Below are 23,932 nucleotides of genomic sequence, written 5' to 3'. Positions count from 1 at the left end.
CCTTTGGTTCCGCAAATAGCCGACCACTCTGATCTTCAAGAGGGCCAATTTTATCCCTTACAATCCTTTTGCTCTTAATATACCTGTAAAAGCTCTTTGGATTCTCCTTCACTTTGACTGCCAAGGCAACCTCATGTCTTCTTTTAGCCCTCCCGATTTGTTTCTTAAGTATTTTCTTGCACTTCTTATACTCCACAAGCACCTTATTTACTCTGTTTCCTATACATGTCATACAACTCTCTCTTATCAGAGTTGCAATATCCCTTGAGAACCAAGGTTCCTTATTCCTATTCACTTTGTCTTTAATCTTGACAGGAACATACAAGCTCTGCACTCTCAAAATTTCTCCCTTGAAGGCTTCCCACTTACTGATCACATCCTTGCCAGAGAACAACCTGTCCCAATCCAAGCTTTTTAGATCCTTTCTCATTTCTTCAAATTTGGCTTTCTTCCAGTTCAGAACCTCAACCCTAGGACCAGATCTATCCTTGTCCATGATCAAATTGAAACTAATGGTGTTATGATCACTGGAACCAAAGTGCTCCCCTACACAGACTTCCGTCACTTGTCCTAACCCGTTTCCTAACAGGAGATCCAATATTGCATCCCCTCTAGTTGGTCCCTCTATATATTGATTTAGAAAACTTTCCTGAATACATTTTACAAACTCTAAACCATCTAGACCCTTAACAGTATGGGAGTCCCAATCAATATATGGAAAATTAAATCCCCTACCACCACAACTTTATGTTTCCTGCAGTTGCCTGCTTTCTCTCTGCAGATTTGCTCTTCCAATTCTCGCTGACTATTGGGTGGTCTATAATACAACACCACTAATGTGGCCATACCTTTCCTGTTTCTCGGCTCCACCCGTAAGGACTCAGTAGACAAGCCCTCTAACCTGTCCTGCCTGAGCACTGCTGTAATATTTTCCCTCACAAGCAATCCTACTGAAGCCACTTACAAGAAGGTACATGTAACTCCTGCGTAGCACCCGTCTTATCACGTGTGACTAGTCACCGCACTCTTTGAGAAAATCAAATGACTCCAAGTGCCTGTAGGCCATCAGAAGATTCTGGTATCGGAAGGAGGCAGCCAATAGAAACCACACACTTCTGGAGATAAGTTTTGTTTATAAGGAAAAAACAACATGTACAAAATATTTACATCAGCAAGAACAATTCAAAATTCCAACACTCTGTTTACGTTCCAAATCTTAGCTATCAAACCACAATTTCCTTTTAAATTAGAATCAGAGATTCCTTTATTATCCTAATCTCTTTAATTAGATCCAGTGTTATTCCCTATTTAAAAGGGAAACCCCCCCTTTTCACTTGTCCCCAGTTAGTTAGAAAACCAAATATAATTCCAATTCTTAAGTGTTAGTTAACTTCAGTTTTGTTCCAGGCAGTACATCTACAATTTTAAATACTTTTTTTTAATTTTATTTTTATTTGGATATGGAATTCACAAATATCATGTACCTTTTTCACACATATAACCTTTTCCATCTTTTATATGTATAAAACTACAATTATTTATACATTCTTAAGTACACATTGAGATGATATAAAAGGAAAATAAACATTTAAATAGATAATTATGTACTGTGGTAAATCTAACCTATTAGGCTAAGTAATGGAATTAGTTGTTAAGAAAAATGGTAATAATAGTTTCCATATAACCCTTCTGGACCATTTCCACTGGTCCAAAATGTTGTATATAAGCCTATGTATCAACCATTGTAGGTGTTTATATCCTAATTTGTTCATGCTTGCTCCTGCCCGCAGACATAATTATCCAATCCCTATGTACTTATTTACTTAATTTTTTCATTTTTTTTATCCCTTTCCCAAATCTTTCCCTTTACTTATGTTAGTTCTCTATTTTCCAAAAGAAAACAAAAAAAAAAACAAACATTTAGACTAGGGGTGCTTACATTAGCAATATTACTGTGTTGATGAGAAGAGCAATATAAATCATTAGGAGAGTCATCTAAAGTCTGCTCGCATTGGGGTTATATATTCAATCCATTTATTCTAGATTTGATAAAATTTTTCTTTTTGAGTTCTCAGGGAGTAAGTCAACTTTTCCATTTTAAATATTTCCAAGATAATTTCGTACCAATCTTCTAATGTAGGTGGTATTGGATTTAGCCATTTTCTAGTGATTGATTTCTCACTTGCCGCTAAGAGGGCCTGCAGCAACTTTATATTTTCCTTCTGTTCAAGAAACAATACATGCCCCAAATAGAGCGTCTCAAAGTTCAGAGGTATCTGGGACCTAAGTACCTTAACTAATGTTCTATGAATACCTTCCCGAAATAGACTTAATTTAGGGCAATCCCAAAAAATATGAAAATGATTTGCCTCCTTGGAGCCGCACCTTCTCCAACACATCACATTTGTATCTTTATATTTTTCCTGATATGGGGTCTTGAAGTATCTTATAATGTTTTTCCAACAATGTTCTCTCCAAGTCAAAGAATTAGTCGAGGACCATTGAAAGCTGCAGATTTTCTCCCAAGCCTCCTCTGAAAGTACCAACCCCGCTTCTTTCTCCCACTTCTCTTTAATATACAGTGTATTTACATTTTTAGCATTGGAGAGTGCATTATATACTCCAGAAACTGATTTACTAGGTATTGAACTGCAAGCCGAATTCAGAATCTTGAAAAATTCTAATTCTACTGTTGATAGGTCTGTATATCTACAACTCTGGTCAACATAGTTTCGTACTTGAAGGTACCTAAAAAAGTCATTATGTTCTAGGCCATGTTTGTCCTGCAGGATTTGGAAAGTTTGTAATACTCTTTTTTCTATAAATGAGAGGTAGGTTGTAAGACCTTTCTTTATCCATAGCTCAAATCTTTTATCTCCTCTGTTGGGAAGGAATTCAGTATCATATGCACACCATCTAAAGAGTTTTAACATGTTATTAATTCCACATGAATTAACCACCTTCTGCCATACTTTTAATGTAAGATTTATCCAAGCGTTTTTAAATTTTTCCAACTGGGCCATCAATCCTTTGTCAGCTATTGAGGCCTGAAGAGGCAAACTGTCAACTAATCCAAATTCTACTTCCTTCCATCTAGCCTTATATTCCCTATTACACCAATATAACAGAGGGGTTATCTGTGAGGCATAAAAATAATTTCTCAGGCAAGGAAGAACCATACCTCCTCCTTCCTTCCCTAACTGTAAGGTGTTATATCGAATTCTAGGTTTCTTTCCTTGCCAAATGAAGCCGGAAATCCATTTGTCCCATTCCCTGAATTGATTATCATCCACCTCCACCGGTAAAGTACGGAAAAGATACAATAACCGAGGAAGAATATTCATTTTTATAGTATTTATCCTTGAATTTAAACTTAAAAAGGGGATAAGATTCCATCTATGCATATCTGCTTTTATCTCTGAGATTAATGGCCCGTAATTTACCTGTGACAGTGTTGAAAGATCCTTCGGCAGGGTTATTCCTAAATATTTTAATGATTTAGCTTCCCACTTAAAATCATATGTATCCTGCAACTTTTTGGATGGTGTATAATTTAGGGACATAACCTGCATTTTCTTTACATTTATTTTATAACCTGATATTTTGCCAAAGTCATCCAACAGTGTAAACAATCCTATAAATTATTTTTCTGGTTCACTCAGGTAGACCAAAACATCATCTGCAAATAACGCCACTTTCTGTTCAATCCCTGCCACCTTGATACCTTTTACGATTTCGCTCGGTCTTATTAGTTGGGCAAGCGGTTCAATATATAGCGCAAAAAGGAGAGGAGAAATTGGGCATCCCTGTCTAGTGCCTCTCTCTAAGATGAAGGAGTCAGAGAGGTCCCCATTTATCTTAATTCGGGCTGTAGGGCTGTCATATAGAGTCTGAATTACTTTAATAAACTTTCCTTGAAAGCCGAATCTTCCTAACACTCTGTATAGGAATGCCCAACTAACCGAATCAAAAGCTTTTTCAGCGTCCAATCCTACTACCAGTGTCTCTGTCTCGTTCTTATTAACCTGTTCTAATATGTGCAGAGTTCTCCTTATGTTGTCCTGTGTTTGTCTTTGATGAATAAATCCAGTCTGGTCTAAGTGGATTAGGCCAGGTAAAAGCTTTTCCAAACAACAGGAATTCTGCAGATGCTGGAAGTTCAAGCAACACACATCAAAGTTGCTGGTGAACACAGCAGGCCAGGCAGCATCTGTAGGAAGAGGTGCAGTCGACGTTTCAGGCCGAGACCCTTCGTCAGGACTAACTGAAGGAAGAGTGAGTAAGGGATTTGAAAGTTGGAGGGGGAGGGGGAGATCCAAAATGATAGGAGAAGACAGGAGGGGGAGGGATGCAGCCAAGAGCTGGACAGGTGATTGGCAAAGGGGATATGAGAGGATCATGGGACAGGAGGTCCGGGAAGAAAGACAAGGAGGGGGGGGACCCAGAGGATGAGCAAGGGGTATAGTCAGAGGGACAGAGGGAGAAAAAGGAGAGTGAGAGAAAGAATGTGTGCATAAAAATAAGTAACAGATGGGGTACGAGGGGGAGGTGGGGCCTAGCGGAAGTTAGAGAAGTCGATGTTCATGCCATCAGGTTGGAGGCTACCTCCCTTACCACAAGTGCTACACATGCCCTTACACTTCCTCCCTTACCACCATTCAGGACCCCAAACAGTCCTTCCAGGTGAGGCAAAACTTCACCTGTGAGTCGACTGGGGTGATATGCTGCGTCCGGTGCTCCCGATGTGGCCTTTTATATATTGGCGAGACCCGACGCAGACTGGGAGACTGCTTTGCTGAACATCTACGCTCTGTCGGCCAGAGAAAGCAGGATCTCCCAGTGGCCACACATTTTAATTCCACATCCCATTCCCATTCTGACATGTCTATCCACGGCCTCCTCTACTGTAAAGATGAAGCCACACTCAGGTTGGAGGAACAACACCTTATATTCCGTCTGGGTAGCCTCCAACCTGATGGCATGAACATCGACTTCTCTAACTTCTGCTAGGCCCCACCTCCCCCTCGTACCCCATCTGTTACTTATTTTTATACACACATTCTTTCTCTCACTCTCCTTTTTCTTCCTCTGTCCCTCTGACTATACCCCTTGCCCATCCTCTGGGTCCCCCCCACCCTTGTCTTTCTTCCCGGACCTCCTGTCCCATGATCCTCTCGTATCCCCTTTTGCCAATCACCTGTCCAGCTCTTGGCTCCATCCCTCCCCCTCCTGTCTTCTCCTATCATTTTGGATCCCCCCCTCCCCCTCCAACTTTCAAATACCTTACTCACTCTTCCTTCAGTTAGTCCTGACGAAGGGTCTCGGCCTGAAACGTCAACTGCACCTCTTCCTACAGATGCTGCCTGGCCTGCTGCGTTCACCAGCAACTTTGATGTGTGAAAAGCTTTTCCAATCTGCGCGCTAATATAGATGTAAATAGTTTGTAATCTAAGTTAAGAACACTAATTGGCCGATAATTGCCACATTCTAGTTTATCTTTACCCTCTTTAGGAATAACTGAAATAATCGCTTCTCTCCAGGAAGGTGGAGTTTTTCCTCTCTGCAAGATCCAATTAAAGGTGTTGTAGTAATGGGGCTAACTGTGTCTTCAGAGATTTGTACCACTCTGAGGTAAACCCATCAGAACCCGGGGACTTTCCAGCCTTTAACGTAGAGATGGCCACGTTCAGTTCTTTGACAGTTACTGGTTCTAATAAACTTTCATTTTGTAAATCTGTAAGTTTAGGTAGATCTAAAAAATTCAATACACTGTCTATATAGGGCTCATTGGGGGCCCAGGGTTGGGAGTACAGCTCTTGATAATATGTTTCAAAACTCTCTTGAATTTTCCCTATTGTACTCTCCACAAGCTTTGCCTTTGGATTCTTTATTTTATGAATTATATTGTCTGCTTGTTGCTTTCGTAATTTATATGCTAATAATCTAGCTGATTTACCTCCTACTTCATAATTCTTTTGTCTCAGGTAAAGAAAATTTCTTTTGAGTTTCCAACGTATAAATATCGTCAATTTCACTTTGCAATTTCCTAATTTCCTGTTTTCGATTTGAATTACTTTTGTTGCTATCTACAACTTGAAGTAGTTTTAATTTTCCTTGAAGGTCTGCTAATTTTTGTGCATTGATTTTTTTCATGTGAGTGGTAATGGAAATAATTTTCCCTCTCAGTACAGCTTTCAATGTATCCCATAAGATCACTGGTGATGTTTCTCCCGTGTCATTAAGGTCTAGATATTCTTTGATTTCTCCCCTTAATCTCTCCATTACTTTCGGGTTATTGAGTATATGTGAGTTTAGCCTCCACAGTGTTTTCCTCATTTTCCTTTCCAAGATTAGAGACATAGAGACTGGGCTACGATCCGACAGATCAATTGTTGCAATATTACAGTTTTTTATCCTGAGTCTATCTGTATTAAAGATAAAGAAATAGTCTATCCTTGAATAGGCTGAATGAGGAAAAGAGTAATATGTATAATCTTTACTAGTAGGGTGTAATCTCCTCCAGACATCTATAATTCCCAACTCCTCCATCAATGAATTCACTTTCCGAGTCAGAGGTTTATTCTGAGTAACTATTCTTGAAGAATCTAATATAGGATTTAATCTAATATTAAAATCCCCTCCACAAATTACTACTCCTTGAGAACTGACCATTAGGTCAAAAATGTGTCTATAAAATGACCATTCACAACCTGGAGGAGCATAAACATTCAGCAATGTTATTTCTGTACCTTCTATTCTTCCTGTGATTTTTACGAACCGTCCTTCTTTGTCTCTAGTCTCTGAAATATGTTCATAATTAAGAGTACTTGATATTAAAGTAGCTACCCTTCTTTTGTGACTCAATTTATATGATGAATAAAATACATGCTTAAAGCCCATTCTTTTTAATTTTCCATGTTCAGATTGGCTCATATGTGTTTCCTGGAGGAAAGCTATTTGTGCCCTCTCTTTTTTCAATTTAGACATAATCTTATTTCTTTTAATTGGATTCAAAACCCCATTAACATTATAGGAAATTATTTTTACCAATTCAGTTTGCATTTTTCTCTAGTAGAAAAAAAAACTCTCCTTTTCTAACCAAACAGTAAGCAATCCCTTCTCAACAGTAAACCAAGACATATAACCACACCCTAGACATTTTTGAACGTGTAACATTTGAAAATTTTTCCCGACTTCCCACAGTGAGGCCTGAGCACCGACCCGCCTCAGTTCAGAGGGATAACCTCTATCTTCACCCTGTGTTAGAGGGCCCTCAGCAGTTTGAATAATCATAGAGAATTTTCTCCTATTTATGTCTCGACCATATTGCTATCATTCAAGTTATTCCGTCCAGTTTATTTTCAGTTACCAGTTTTCATTTTACCTTTAAGTCCGATTTACTCTTTTCAGTCATTTCTCTTAATTAATCTGTGTTCTCTATACATTCGCGTCTGAATATTTGCAGCTTTTCCTTGTAGTTTGACACTCTGGTTCGTGTGGAGCGTCCTCGCCGCACTAACTGCCACGACTTCTGCCGAATCCTCTCCAGTAGCGACTCCGGTTGGGTGATAACTTTAATAGGTAGTCCCCGGTCCGCCAGGTCCAATGTTGCCTCCTCCACCGTAGCGTAAGTTTTTGTCCCTTCGTCGTAAGAGAGTCTCAGCCGAGCTGGATACAGGGTCTGGAATCTGATGTGGTTTTCCTTCAGGACTCCGTGTTTCCGTATATTCCTTCCGTCTGGCAAGAATCCCCGGTGCGTAGTCGTGGTCTAAACTGATTTTATAGTTGTTCCACATGAAACCTTTCTTTTGCCATGCCCTTTTAAGCACCTCTTCCTTCGTTCTGTAACTGAGAAATCTGACCAGAATCGATCTGGGCTGGGCGCCTGCTGGAGGCTGTGGTGCCAACACGCGGTGAGCTCTTTCTATCTGTAGGTCTTTTGCGGCCGGTATATCAAGGTTCTCTCTAAGTAGCTTCTCCACGAAGGGAATCATCAATCCGGGTTTACCTTCAGTTCCTTCGGGAACTCCGTAAATCCTCACATTTTCCCTTCTTGAGCGGCTTTCTTGATCTATTAGTTTCCACTGGAGCTGGTCTTGCAGCTTCAGCATTTCTGCTATCACCTCCTCTGCGTTTTGTAGCTTCTCTTCAATTCCAACAATCCTCGCTTTGGCTTCATCTATCCGCGAGTTAGTTTTTACTATTTCTCCTTTAATATCTTCCAGCTGTTTGCCGTTATCTTGTCGGAACTCGCGAATCTCTCCGAGAATCAAGGACAGAGTCACCGATTCCCCCTCATTATCTCCGTCCTGGCTTGCCGTGGGGGAGCTAGGCCCGTCGCCTTGCTGCGTCTCTTTATGTTTATCAGCCTTCGGAGCAGACTTTTTAATCTTGTTCTTAGACATCATCCTTGCCCCTTTTATTAATATAGTTATGCAATATTAAGTATTTGTCTAAATTCCATTATGGGGCAGTTTACCTTCTTTTTTGTCAAGAGACCTTTTCCTTACGCCGCCATTCCCTTGATGACCCGGAAGTCCCCCCCTACAATTTTAAATTCAAATTCAAAAATTATATATAATCACTGTTTAACTCCTTTCATGGCAATTCTCCAACATCACAACTTTTAAAAAAAGTAAATCTCGTTCAGTAACTTAAAGTCTTTGCAAAAAATAATCAGTCCTTGCAGAAAATCAAATTCAGATTCTTCGAATGAGAATAAACTTATACATCCAACCGTATTAAATCCTCTGCGTCATTACACATTTCGTTTTTCGCTGGTTCTTCACCTTGGGTGGCTCGCCATCTTGTTTCTTGGTTCGTGGGATGAAACGGTTGATCATCCATGGAAAGTCAGTTCACAAACTTGTAGAAAGACTTGACCAAATCCCTTGGTATGATCTTACAGAACTAATTCCCGACCACACAGTGGGATTCTTGGACACTCATCTCTGCCGATATTGTCTCGTCATAGCTGTTGCATGTTTAGCCGTAGCTTCAATAAGTCTTTCATCGTTATTTTCTCTCCTCCAGGGGTTTCACACTGAAGGATTCAAGTTAGTACAGATACTCACTACTAATTCCACTCTTAACAGTTCACGTCTTCAGCTTCTAATTGTTGCTGTGTTTCTCTCCTTGTCCGTCCTGCGTCAGCCATGCCCCGCCCTCGCAGAGTATTGTTTTCAAAATTTATTTGAAAAAAAAATCGGTAAACTTTTTTTTCATCCCTCCACAGGAGGAGTTTTCTAACATCACATATTTAGGTTTAAATAGCCTGGGTTACGTGTAGCAGGGCCTATATTTCATTAGGAGTTTGAGGAGATTAGGCATGTCACCAAAGACACTTGCAAATATCTACAAATGTACCGCAGAGAGCATTCTAACTGGGTTCATCACTTTCTGGGACGGAGGGGCTACTGCACAGGATTGGGAGAAGTCACAGAAAATTATACACTCAGCCAGCTCCGTCATGGGCTCTAGCCTCCCCAGCGTCAAGGACACCTTCAAAAGGCGATTCCTCAAGAAGACAACATTCATCATTAAGGATCCCCATCACCCAGGACGCGACCTCTTCTCACTCTACCAAAGAGGAGGTACAGGAGCCTGAAGACACACTCAACATTTCTAGGAACAGCTTCTTCTCCACCGCATCAGATTTCTGAATGGACAACAGACCCTTGTATCAGCCATTGCTGCCTTGGGGGAAAAAGGTCTCTGGCTGCCCACTTGATCTGTGCCTCTTATCATCTTGTACACCTCTATCAAGTCACCTCTCATCGTCCTTTGCTCCCAAGAGAGAAGCCCTAGTGTGCTAACCTATCTTCATAAGAAATCCTCTCTAGTCCAGGTGGCATCCTGGTGAATCTCCTCTGCACTCTCTCGACAGCTTCCACATTGGTAGCCAGCACCAAACACAATATTCCAAGTGAGGACTAACCAGGGTTTTATAGAGTTGCAACATTACCTCACAGCTCTTAAACTCAATTCCCCCCCCCCCAAACCCCGACGAATAAAGGCTAACATACCATACATTTCTTATGGAGGAAAAGCCATAGCAGACCATGAGATCTGCCCCACATTGTGAAATTGAGTTTGTTGCTTTAACAAGTAACATTTTGTGTTTGTGTTGCTCTGGATTTCCAGCAGCTGCAGACTTGCTTGTGTTTATGGTCTGCAGAACCTCTTGCGTTTATGAAGTAATTCCTTCCCCCTCCCCTCTGGGCCAAAACTTAAACTGTTTCACATAACTACAGACAGGAGTTACGGTGAAATAATTACTCCTGGACATTACCTTGTTGACCTGCGTGACCACAGCATCGACAACCTCCCCTTTGAATGGACGGAAGACGATGGCCTTGTACTTGACGGGGTAGAGCACGAACCCCCGTCCTGACTGGATTACACCTGCTCCAATGTTGTCTATGGTGGTGACAGCAATCACAAATCCGTATCTGGAATAAACCAAAACGCTGCAATTTTAGCATGAGGTCCGGATACCGCCTGAGAATTGGGCAGCAGGCTCGGAATAAAACCCACCATAAGTGACACACACAAAATGCTGGAGGAACTTAGTAGGTCAGGCAGCACCTATGGAAAAGAGTAAACAGTCGACAGTTCAAGCCGAGACCCTTCATCAGGATCGGAATGGGGAGAGGGAAGAAGTCAGAGTAAGAAGGGTGGGGGGGGGGGGGGAAGAGGGAGAAAGAGGTACATGGTAGTAGGTGATAGGTGATACCAGGGGAGGGGGTGAAGTACAGAGCTGGGAAGTTGGTTGGTGAATGAGTCAAAGAGCTGGAGAAGGGGGAATCTGATAAGAGAGTGTAGAAAGGGAAGGAGGGAGGATCACCAGAGGGAGGTGATGGGCAGGCAAGAAGATAAGGTGAGAGAGGAAAAAGGGGATGGAAAATGGTGAGGGGCGAGCACAATTACTAGAAGTTTGAGAAATCGATGTTCATGCCATCAGGTTGGAGGCCACCCAGACGGAATGGAAGTCGTTGCTTCTCCAACGGAATGGGAATGGGAAGTGAATTAAAATGGGTGGCCACCGAGAGATCCCGCTCTTTCTGGCAGACGGAGCGTAGGTGCTTGACAAAGCCGTCTCCCAATCTACGTCGGGTCTCACTGATATACAGGAAGCCACAACGGTAGCACTGGATACAGTAGATGACCCCAACGGGCGGAGTGTCACCTCTCCTCTAAGGACTGTTTGGGGCCCTGAATGGTAGTGAGGGAGGAGGTGTAGCGGAGCAAGTGCATGCAAGGAAAAGTACCATGGGATGGGGTGGCTGGGGAAGAGATACTCGGTGGTGGGATCTGGTCGGAGATGGCGGAAGTTACGGAGAGATATGTGCTGGATGCAGAGGCGGGTGGGGTGGTAGGTGAGGACAAGAGGAACCCTATCCCTGGTAGGGTGGCGGGTAGATGGGGTGAGGGAAGGTGCGCGCAAAAAGGAAGAGATGAGGGTGAGGGCAGTGTTGATGGTTGAGGAAGGGAAGCCCCTTTCTTAGGAGAAGATCATGAGCAACCCTCTCAAGATTGTTTGGGACAACATGGTAGTGTGGTGGTTAGCACGACGGTTCACAGTACAGGCGACACGAGTTCAATTCCCGCCGCTGCCCATAAGGAGTTTGTACGTTCAAACCTGTGACCGTGTGGGTTTCCTCCCACAGTCCAAAGACGCACCGGTTGGTAGGTTAATTGGTCATTGTAAAGTGTCCTGTGATTAGGCTAGGATTAAATTGGGGGATTGCTGGACAGCGTGGATCAAAACTCCGCACCCTATCTCAGTAAATAAATCTTTATGCAAGCAATGCATTTCATTGTATGTTTCAATGTATACATGACAAACAAAACCATGCTGACCAAGATTTCCATCTAAGCTAGTCCTGTGTTTAGTACGTCTCCCTCCGAACCAGGGGTTCCCAACCTTTCATAGGCCATGGAGCCTTACATTAATCGAGAGGTGTGTGGGCCCAAAGTTGGGAATCCCACTCTACACCTTTCCTACCATGTACCTTAAAAATGTTGTTAATCAACCTGCATCAACCACCACATCTGGCAGCTCCTTCCAGTCTTTGGGTGAAATGGTTACAAATGGTATTCTCTTAGGTTCTCCTCTCTCACCTTAAACTGCACCCTCTCGTCCTTGATTCTCCCCAATGCTGGGATAAAGACTGTGCACATTCACTATATCTATGCCTCTCTTCAAGATCACTCCTCATCCTCTGATGAATCAAGTCTCAACCAGCCCAACTTCCCTCCGTAACTCAGTCCCTCGAGTCCTGGCAACTCCTCTGCACGCTCGCCACTCTTCCCCCAGGCCAGCGTGAGCCCTTGTGCAACACTACTTTCCAAATATGGCCTCAGCAGTGTTGCACAAGGGCAACAAAACATGCCGACTTCTGTACTCAGTGATGAAGGCAAGTGTACCACTCTCAGAAATCCATAAACTTGTCTACAACACTCTCCACGGCCCCGCCATCCACTGTGGAAGTCTGTACGCCATCTGTCTTCCTAAAATACAACACCCAGCCTTATCCAAATTAAACTCTATCTGCCACTCCTTGGCCCACTTACTCAGCTACTCAAGATCCTCCTGTAGATCCAGATAACTGCCCTTAATGTCTGCCACGCCACCTATTTTAGTGTCAGCTGCCAAGGTTACGAACCGTGCCTTGTATACATTCTCAACCAAATTGTTGATACAGACGTCACAGAGCATTGGGCCTAATACAGAGCGCTGGCGAACTCCACCAACCATGCGTCTCCAGTCCAAAAAACAGCGGAAGAGACAGGTACAACTACAACGTTTAGAAGACATCCAGACAGGTCTAGCGGGAAGCCTTCCAAATGGGACTAACTGAATTCGGCAATTTGTTTTAACTTAGCAATACAGAGCAGAGTAAGGTTGTGTTGCCCCAGCAACCCCCGACAAACCCGATTTAACCCTAACCTAAACACGGGACAATTTACAGTGACCAATCAAACTCCCAGCACGTTTTTGGACTGTGGGAGGAAACCGGAGCACTCGGAAGAAACCCACACACTTCAGAGACTCCTGACAGAACGGCGCTGGATTTGAACTCCGGAACAGCCCAAGCAGTAACAGCACCACGCTGACCACTACGCCACCGTGGCGACACAAATGACGTGGGCTCGAAGGCCTCTTCCCACGTTGTATCGGCCTATCACTCTAACACTTAAAGACTGGCTTTATTTGTCACACGTAGACCAAAACATGCAGTGAAATGTGTTGCTTGCGTCAAATCCAATTGGCAAGCACTGTGAACACGAGATCCCGGAAACCCTGAGCAACGCACACGAAATGCTGGAGAAACTCAGCAGATCAGGAAGCATCTATGGAAAAGATGTTTCGGGCCAAGACTCTTCATCAGGACGTGAAATGTCGACTGTTTACTCTTTCATAGAAACACAGAAAACCTACAGCACAATACAGGCCCTTCGGCCCACAAAGTTGTGCCGAACATGTCCTTACCTTAGAAATTACTAGGCTTACCCATAGCCCTCTATTTTTCCAAGCTCCATGTACCTATCTAAATGTCTCTTAAAAGACCCTATCGTATCCGCCTCCATCACCGTTGCCGGCAACCCATTTCACACACTCACCACTCTCTGAGTAAAAAAGTTACCCCTGACATCTCCTCTGTACCTACTCCCCAGCACCTTAAACCTGTGCCCTCTTGTGGCAACCATTTCAGCCCTGGGGAAAAAGTCTCTGACTATCCACACGATCAGTGCCTCTCATCATCTTATACACCTCTATCCGGTCACCTCTCATCCTCCGCCACTCCAAGGAGAAAAGGCCGAGTTCACTCAACCTATTCTCATAAGGCATGCTCCCCAATCCAGGCAACATCCTTGTAAATCTCCTCCGCACCCTTTCTATGGTTTCCACATCCTTCCTGTAGTGAGGCGACCAGAACTGAGCACAGTACTCCAAGTGGGGTCTGACCAGGGTCCTATATAGCTGCAACATTACCTCTCCGCTCCTAAATTCAATCCCACAATTGATGAAGGACAATACACCATACACCTTTTTAACCACAGAGTCAACCTGCGCAGCTGCTTTGAGCATCCTATGGACTCGGACCCCAAGTTCCCTCTGATCCTCCACACTGCCAAGAGTCTTACCATTAATACTATATTCTGCCATCGTATTTGACCTACCAAAATGAACCACCTCACACTTATCTGTGTTGAACTCCATCTGCCACTTCTCAGCCCAGTTTTGCATCCTATCAATGTCCCGCTGTGACCTCTGACAGCCCTCCACACTATCCACTACACCCCCAACCTTTGCGCTTTCCTGCAGATGCTGCCTGGCCCGCTGAGTTCCTCCAGCATTTTGTGTGTGTTACACTCCAGTTTCAATTTACCGCTGCCAATACTGCCCACACAGAGGTGAAAGGGCTTGCGTGATATCAACAGCATTTATTGCCCATCCTAGTGGCGGCAAGAGTCATCCCATGCTGCGCAAGGCAAGAAAGGATGTGCTGGCATTGGGAAGAGTCCAGACGTGGTTCACAATAATGATCCTGGAAGTGAAAGGGTTAACGTATGAGGAGCATTTATTTATTATTTGGTGATACAGGACGGAATGAGACCCAACAGCCCTTTGAGCCACACTTTCCAGCAAACAGTGCCCCCCCCCCATTTAACACTAGCCTAACCACAGAATTTACAATTAATCTACTAACCAGTACGTCTTTGGACTGTGGGAGGAAAGTGGAGAACACGGACAAAACCCGTGCATTCTACAGGGAGGACGTACAAACTCCACAGAGGAAACAGGGATTGAATTCCATACTCCGATACCCCAAGCTGTATCAATGGCTCTAGGTCTGTACTCATGGAACAGGAATCTACACACTACAGGCCCTTCGGCCCACAATGTTGTGCCGACCATGTAACTTAGTCTAGAAGCTGCCTAGAATTTCCCTACCGCATAGCCCTCTATTTTTCTAAGCTCCACATACCTAAGAGTCTCTTAAAAGACCCTATTGCATCCGCCTCCACCACCGCTGCCGGCAGTGCATTCCACGAACTCACCACTCTCTGTGTGAAAAACTTACCTCTGACATTACCCCCCATCCTCAAGCATCTTGAAACTATGCCCCCTCATGTTAACCGTTTCAGCCCTGAGGAAAAAGCCTCTGACTATCCACACGATCAATGCATCTCATCATCTTGTACACCTCTATCAGGTCACCTCTCATCCTCCGTCGCTCCAAGAAGAAAAGGCTAAGTTCACTCAACCTATTCTCATAAGGCATGCTCTCCAATCTAGGCGACAATCTCCTCTGCACTCTCTCTATAGAACTCCAAACTCGCTCGAGTTTAGAAGAATGAGGGGTTGGTGGGAATGTGCTCAGATTGGAGAGGGTTTGGAAGAGGTTCGTGAGACTGACCCTGGAATAAAAAAGATCATACAAGGGGCACTTGATAGCCCTGGGCCTATACTCACTGGAATTTAGAAAAACAAGGGAACAATCTCACTGAAACCCATCGAACATTGATAGAAACATAGAAACATAAAAAATAGGTGCAGGAGTAGGCCATTCGGCCCTTTGAGCCTGCACCGCCATTCAGTATGATCATGGCTGATCATCCAACTCAGAACCCTGTACCAGCCTTCCCTCCATACCCCCGATCCCTTTAGCCACAAGGGCCATTTCTAACTCCCTCTTAAATATAGCCAATGAACTGGCCTCAACTGTTTCCTGTGGCAGAGAAGTCCACAGATTCACTACTCTCTGTGTGAAGAAGTTTTTCCTAATCTCGGTCCTAAAAGGCTTCCCCTTTATCCTCAAACTGTGACCCCTCATTCTGGACTTCCCCAACATCGGGAACAATCTTCCTGCATCTAGCCTGTCCAATCCCTTTAGGATTTTACATGTTTCAATCAGATCCCCCCTCAATCTTCTAAAATTCCAATGAGTACAAGCCTAGTTCATCCAGTCTTTCTTCATATGAAAGTCCTGCCATCCCAGGAATCAATCTGGTGAACCTTCTTTGTACTCCTCTATGGCAAGGATGTCTTTCCTCAGATTAGGGGACCAAAACTGCACACAATACTCCAGGTGTGGTCTCACCAAGGCCTTGTACAACTGCAGTAGTACCTCCCTGCTCCTGTACTCTAATCCTCTTGTTATAAATGTCAGCATACCATTCGCCTTTTTCACTGCCTGCTGTACCTGCATGCCCACTTTCAATGACTGGTGTATAATGACACCCAGGTCTCGTTGCACCTCCCCTTTTCCTAATCGGCCACCATTCAGATAATAATCTGTTTTCCTGTTTTTGCCACCAAAGTGGATAACTTCACATTTATCCACATTAAATTGCATCTGCCATGAATTTGCCCACTCACCTAACCTATCCAAGTCACCCTGCATTCTCTTAGCATCCTCCTCACAGCTAACATGGCCGCCCAGCTTCATGTCATCCGCAAACTTGGAGATGCTGCATTTAATTCCCTCATCCAAGTCATTAATATATATTGTAAACAACTGGGGTCCCAGCACTGAGCCTTGCGGTACCCCACTAGTCACTGCCTGCCATTCTGAAAAGGTCCCATTTATTCCCACTCTTTGCTTCCTGTCTGCTAACCAATTCTCTAACCACATCAATACCTCACCCCCAATACCATGTGCTTTAAGTTTGCCCACTAATCTCCTGTGTGGGACCTTGTCAAAAGCCTTTTGAAAATCCAAATATACCACATCCACTGGTTCTCCCCTATCCACTCTACTAGTTACATCCTCAAAAAATTCTGAGATTCGTCAGACATGATTTTCTTTTCACAAATCCATGCTGACTTTGTCTGATGATTTCACCACTTTCCAAATGTGCTGTTATCACATCTTTGATAACTGACTCTAGCAGTTTCCCCAACACCGACGTTAGGCTAACCGGTCTATAATTCCCTGGTTTCTCTCTCCCTCCTTTTTTAAAAAGTGGGGTTACATTAGCCACCCTCCAATCCTCAGGAACTAGTCCAGAATCTGAAGAGTTTTCAAAAATTATCACTAATGCATCCACTATTTCTTGGGCTACTTCCTTAAGCACCCTGGGATGCAGACCATCTGGCCCTGGGGATTAATCTGCCTTTAATCCCTTCAATTTACCTAATACCACTCCCTACTAACATGTATTTCCCTCAGTTCCTCCATCTCACTGGACCCTCTGTCCCCTACTATTTCCAGAAGATTATTTATGTCCTCCTTAGTGAAGACAGAACCAAAGTAATTATTCAATTGGTCTGCCGTGTCCTTGCTCCCCATAATCAATTCACCTGTTTCTGTCTGTAGGGGACCTACATTTGTCTTAACCAATCTTTTTCTTTTCACATATCTATAAAAGCTTTTACAGTCAGTTTTTATGTTCCCTGTCAGTTTTCTCTCATAATCTTTTTTCCCCTTCCTAATTAAGCCCTTTGTCCTCCTCTGCTAAACTCCGAATTTCTCCCAGTCCTCAGGTGAGCCACTTTTTCTGGCTAATTTGTATGCCTCTTCTTTGGAATTGATACTATCCCTAATTTCCCTTGTCAGCCACAGGTGCACTACCTTCTTTGATTTATTCTTTTGCCCAACTGGGATGAACAATTGTTGTAGTTCATCCATGCGATCTTTAAATGCTTGCCATTGCATATCCACCGTCAACCAGCAACATACATAAAAGTTGCTGGTGAACGCAGCAGGCCAGGCAGCATCTCTAGGAAGAGGTACAGTCGACGTTTCGGGCCGAGACCCTTCGTTAGGACTAACTGAAGGAAGAGCTAGTAAGAGATTTGAAAGTGGGAGGGGGAGGGGGAGATCTGAAATGACAGGAGAGGACAGGAGGGGGAGGGATGTAGCCAAGAGCTGGACAGTTGATTGGCAAAAAGGATGTCAGAGGATCATGGGACAGGAGGCCTAAGGAGAGAACATTGATAGGACTAGAGGGCACAGCCTCAGAATGGGAGGACGTCCCTTTAGAACAGAGATGAGGAGGAAATTTTTAGGCAGAGGGTGATCAATCTGTGGAATTCGTTGCTACAGATGGCAGTGAAGGGCAAGTTATTGGGTACATTTAAAACAGAGTTTGACAGGTTCTTGATTAGTAAGGAGGTTACAGAGAGATGGCAGGAGAATGGGGTTGAGGGGATAATAAATCAGTCATGATGGAATGGCAGAGTAGACTCGAAGGCTAATTGGCCTAATTCTGCTCTTATGGGACAGAAACACATGCACAAACTAGAAGTCTTTAGTTACTGGAGAAACAGCAGCATCTTTGTAACACAAACTGCACCAATTTCATTTGGTGGCCCACTCACACCTTCACTTGGACATCTAGGAACGCTAGTGAACGCATGCCTGCCAGAACATCGGTAAACAAATCCAAAGAAAACACATAAAACATCAGACTGGGAAATCTACGCATGCAGTTTTAAATCTAATTGCAAACACAGCAACCACAATGGAAAAAAAAACTGTGACAAACATGAGAGATTTCTGCTGTTCTTGACATGTACTGTTTTGAATACAGCTTTAATCACTCACTTCCCAGTGCAGGTTCCTTCCACCTCTGTGAACAGCTTCTGTTTGACGGTATTGAGGAGGTTGGGCCCAAAGTAACGAGGGTGAAGCAGGATTTCATGTTCCAGAGAAATCTGTATTCATAAGGAAAGAAATATGCAGTCAGCGGGCTTCTGAAACTTTCAACAGTGAATAAAAACACAGCTCGGAAGTGCACACCGGCTGGAGTTTTGGGGGGGAGGGGGGAGCCGTACCACCATTGCTGGGGGAGGTCAAACCAGCGGCAGGAGCCTACAGTCTCGAGTACGAAACTGAAACTGCCCTTGCAACACTACTGGGGAAAAGAGCACCACATTGTTAGAGGTGCCTTCACTTCCAGGATGTATTAAACCCTCTTGACTGGTCGCAAATTATTCCACAGAAAATAGTCAAGGTGGGGTTGCACACACCGAAATTTGTAAGGTAAGGATAGAATTGAAAGGGTATTGTCACAAGTACTGAGATACAGTGAAAAACTTTCTCTTGCAGACCATCCATACTGATCATGTAGGTAGTACAGGGAAAAACAGTAACAGAACGCAGAATTTAGTGTTCAGTTATAGAGGAAGTGCAAGGCAGGTATGCAATCAGGAGCAAGGGCCACAGTGAGGTAGAATGTGAGTTAGATTGTGAGAATGGATGATGAGATGCCACTTTAGAAGATTCAGCAATAAGGGACAGCTCTCAGGCTAGTAAGGGTTACGTTTCTGTCTGTCTGTAAGTCTGGAATGTCAGAAACAGTAATCCATATCATATTGCTCTACATACACCTGCAGTGTTCTGTTCATCATGAGAATTAAACTTACGGAAAATATACAGTACAGTATCCAGTCAGTAAAGAATAACTACAGAACTTTTTACTATTACCCGCTTCAAAAGTGTAAAGGGGAGGTTGGTCGGTTCTTGGTTAGTCAGGTAATCAAAGGGTACGAGCAGAAGGTAGGAGAGGGATAATAAATCAGCCATGATGGAGTGGCAGAACAGACTCAATGGGCCAAACAGCCTAATTCTGCTTATGGTGAGGGTAAGGGGGTGAAGCAAGGGCTGGGAAGTGATGGGTGGATCCGGGTGAGGAGGGGCGATGGGCAGATGGAGGAGGGGAGAGTGTGAATAGAGACCGAGGCTGGGAGGTGATGGGTGGATCCAGGTGAGGAGGATGATGGGCAGATGGAGGAGGGGAGAGTGGGAATAGTGACTGGGGCTGGGAGGTGATGGGTGGAGCCAGGTGAGGAGGGGCAATGGGCAGATGGAAGAGGGAAGAGTGGGGATAGTGACCGAGACTGGGAGGTGATGGGTGGATCCGGGTGAGGAGGGGAGAGTGGGAATAGTGACAGAGGCTGGGAGGTGATGGGTGGGTCTGGGTGAGGAGGGGTGATGGGCAGATGGAGGAGGGAAGAGTGGGAATAGTGACAGAGGCTGGGAGGTGATGGGTGGATCCAGGTGAGGAGGGGTGATGGCCAGATGGAGGAGGGGAATAGAGAAAGAGAGGGTGGGAGGGGATGACAGCTCATTCCACACTCTCACAATCCTCTGAGTGAAGATGTTTCCTCTCATTTTCCCCTTAAACTTTTCACCTTTCACCCTTCAAATGTTCAAAGCTTCATTTTATTATCAAATGTTGTATGCAGAATACAACTGAGATTTGTATTCTCCAGATAGCCATGAAATACAGAAAATCATACAGGTAGTTGAAAGAAAGATGCCAATTCCTCCCCACCCCACACCGCGCAAATCCCAAACACCCACAACCCCCCCACTTGCACAAAAACTACCAGATCACCCAAACAGCAACAAGAAAGAATGGGCGGGAACACACAAAATAATATAACTGAAAGAGGTCAATATGAACAACAGTCCAATCCATAAATCACAAAATTTTGATAACATCTCCAAGAGCATCAGGACCCGGCAGCCCCTCCGATAGCAACAAATCAAACTAGCGGCCCCTCTGTTGGTAGTGACTCGAACCAGTGGCCTCTCCAAGAATCGCTCGCTCTCCTCCACATTTGCCTTGATGTTTCAATCTTCCTCTGCACTTTTAACCCTTAGCCCATGACCTCTGGTTGTAGTCCCACCCCACCTCAGTGGAAAAAGTCTGCTTGCATTTACCCTGTCTACGCCCCTCATAGTTTTATATACCTCAATCAAATCTTCCCTCAATCTTCTACTTTCCAAGGAATACCAAAGGCCTAACCCATTCAATATTTCCTTATAACTCAGATCAAGACCTGACAACATCCTTGTAAAATTTCTCTGTACTTTTTCCAACTTATTTACATCTTTCCTGTAGGTAGGTAACCACTCAATACTCCAAATTAGGCCCTACCAACATCGTATACAACTTCAACATAACATCGCATCTCCTGTACTCAATAGTTTGATTTATGAAGGCCAATGTGCCTTCTTTACAACCCTGTCTACCTTTGCTGCCACTTTCAAGAAATATGTACCTGTATCCCTATATCTCTCTGTTCTATTGCACTCTCAGTGCTCCACTGTGTAAGACCTACCCTGGATGGTCCTACTGAAGTGCAGCATCTCGCACTTGTCTGCATTAAATTCCATCTGCCATTTTTCCAGCTGGTCCAGATCCAGCTGTAAACCATGATAATCTTCCTCGTCGCCCTCTACACCCCAGTCTTGGTGTCATCCACAAAGTTGCCAGTCCAGTTAACCACATTATCACCCAGATCGTTGATATAGATGACAAACAACAACAGACCCAGTACCGATCCCTGTGGCACTCCGCTAGTCACAGGCCTCCGATCAGAGAGGCAACCATCTTCTGCCAGTCTGTGACCGTGTGGCTAGGCACGGTGCAACACTACTGGGGAAAAGAGCACCACATTGTTAGAGGTGCCTTCACTTCCAGGATGTATTAAACCCCCTTGACTGCTTGCAAATTATTCCACAGAATACCAAGGTGGGGTTATAAGATATGGATAGAACTGGAACTGGAATAGATATTGTCACAGGTACTGAGATACAGTTAAAAACTTTCTCTTGCAGACCATCCATACTGATCACGTAGGTAGTACAGGGGAAAACAATAACAGAACGCAGAATCTGAGCAAGATCAGCTTCTTCCTCTTCATTCTCCGCCTGTTAGTGCAGACAGAATGTGCCCAAGTCAGTGTCACGTTCTTCGGGTGAGAGGTCCTTGTTTGAAGTTAACAACTCATCCCCTTCTACCCTAGGCCACGAACTTATCAATCACCCCTGATGAGTTATTAACTTCAAACTTTCTGCACAATCACTCAAAGAGTTGAAGTGCATGCAACGAGAGCCGTTTTGGTCCCCTAATCTGAGGAAAGACATCCTTGCCATAGACGGAGTACAGAGAAGGTTCACCAGATTGATTCCTGGGATGGTAGGACTTTCATATGATGAAAGACTGGATCGACTAGGCTTATACTCGTTGGAATTTAGAAGATTGAGGGGGGATCTTATTGAAATGTATAAAATTCTAAAGGGATTGGACAGGCTAGATGCAGGAAGATTGCTCCCAATGTTGGGGAAGTCCAGAACGAGGGGTCACAGTTTAAGGATAAAGGGGAAGCCTTTTAGGACCGAGATGAGGAAAAACTTCTTCACACAGAGAGTGGTGAATCTGTGGAATTCTCTGCCACAGGAAACAGTTGAGGCCAGTTCGTTGGCTATATTTAAGAGGGAGTTAGATATGGCCCTTGTGGCTAAAGGGATCGGGGGTATGGAGAGAAGGCAGGTACAGGGTTCTGAGTTGGATGATCAGCCATGATCATACTGAATGGCGGTGCAGGCTCAAAGGGCCGAATAGCCTACTCCTGCACCTATTTTCTATGTTTCTATGTATAACTCATCTCCTTCTACCTCAGGCCACGAACTTACCAACCACCCCTGCTGCGGACACTTTCTGGAGGTCCAAGATCCGTATGCTCCACGACCGCTGGACTCAGTGTGTACATGTAGGAGGGGACTAGGTTGAAAAATAAATGTGCTAGGTTTTCTAAAACTGACTCCTTCTACCTTGGGCCACTAACTTATCAATCACCCCTAGTACCTGAACTTCTCTTAAACGTTGAAATCGAGCTCGCCAGCGCTGGGCAGCTCGTCCCACACCCTCATTACCCTCTGAGTGAAGAAGTTCCCCCCTCATGTTCCACTTAAACTTTTCACCTTTCACCCTTAACCCATGCTTGGCACATTTTAAACCTTGCTTGAATGAGGTGTGCAGAATAGCATTCAGCAGAGGGAATAGGAGTGGGGGTTGCAACACTTGCTTTAAAAAATGAGTTAAGTTATTGTCAGAGGCAAATGATTCCTGACAAACAAAACAGGGAGTTTAGGCACCTTTTGTCGAGTAGAGGATGAGGCCTAGTCAGCATCCATAGGCAACACTTAGGGTAGGCTTGTGTTTTTTTATTACCCAGAAGATTATTATTATTATTTCCAACAATATCTCCTTAGATTTCGGGCTTTTAACTTCAACACTTTGGTAAATTTGAATTAAAAACGGAAAAAAAAACTATCCTTACACCCTCGTCCAACCCGCCCGCAACTATCATTGGTGGAACGAACCGTCAATCAAACAGAAACCGACAATACTGTCACCGGATTGGTCGTCGCGGCCGTCAATCCAGGGAAGTAGCGCTGGGGAGCTCCTTTAACTCGCCCGCCGCTCCTCAACCGCTAGTACGCCCTCTTCAATTAATATCATTTCTATAAACTCAACCAAATACTCACGTGATAAAACATCGCTGCAACGATCGGGGGACGCCAGAAATAGTTAAACCAGCTCTTACGGTCCGCCAGGCATCAAACGCGCGGCGAGGTCGGCGGCTAACTGCATCTCGTGTGCGTCATGACGCAGACTCCGTCCCCGCCCTCCTCGTGACGCAAGCGCGTTGCGGGCGTTCCCGCCCTTTTCGCTTGGACTTCTCCTTCTCCCCCCACCCCCGGCCCTACCCGGCCGCCATTTTCTGGTCCCGCTCCACGTGGATGCTAATCTGGCTTTAAGCCCCGAGAAAAGGGGAAACTAATGGGTTTTGGGAGGGAAATAAAAAAAAAAGATGACGGCAGGAGGATGGAGAAATAGGTGGTGATACAGGAAACAACAGGAATTCTGCAGATGCTGGAAATTCAAGCAACACACATCAAAGTTGCTGGTGAACGCAGCAGGCCAGGCAGCATCTGTAGGAAGAGGTGCAGTCGACGTTTCAGGCCGAGACCCTTCGTCAGGACTAACACAGGAAACTGTGTTACAGCCAGGATATCCCTATACAGCCCTACCTGCTGAGGTAGACATGTACCACCACCAACCCTAAGGTTGCGTTCCGTGCCCTCAGTCTGGCTTCCTCTGCAATGTTGAGACCGAGCAC

General features: G+C 44.4%; 1 protein-coding gene across 1 annotated transcript in view; it reads right to left on the bottom strand.

Annotated features, from left to right (window-relative positions):
• Window positions 1-23,428, bottom strand: part of polr2g (RNA polymerase II subunit G) — a 36,353-nt gene extending 12,925 nt beyond the window's left edge. The window contains exons 1-3 of the mRNA XM_072245731.1: window positions 23,298-23,428; window positions 18,561-18,670; window positions 10,292-10,451 (exon numbers count right to left, since the gene is read on the bottom strand). Of these exons, the coding sequence (XP_072101832.1) occupies window positions 10,292-10,451; window positions 18,561-18,670; window positions 23,298-23,309 (282 nt within the window). The 5' untranslated portion in view covers window positions 23,310-23,428. The remainder of the gene's footprint in view (window positions 1-10,291; window positions 10,452-18,560; window positions 18,671-23,297) is intronic.
• Window positions 23,429-23,932: the final 504 nt, after the last annotated feature.

Source organism: Mobula birostris, chromosome 28 (assembly GCF_030028105.1).
Source record: "Mobula birostris isolate sMobBir1 chromosome 28, sMobBir1.hap1, whole genome shotgun sequence".
Lineage (NCBI taxonomy): Eukaryota > Metazoa > Chordata > Chondrichthyes > Myliobatiformes > Myliobatidae > Mobula > Mobula birostris.
Note: the sequence above shows the minus strand (reverse complement) of the source record. Positions and strands in the feature narration are given on the sequence as shown.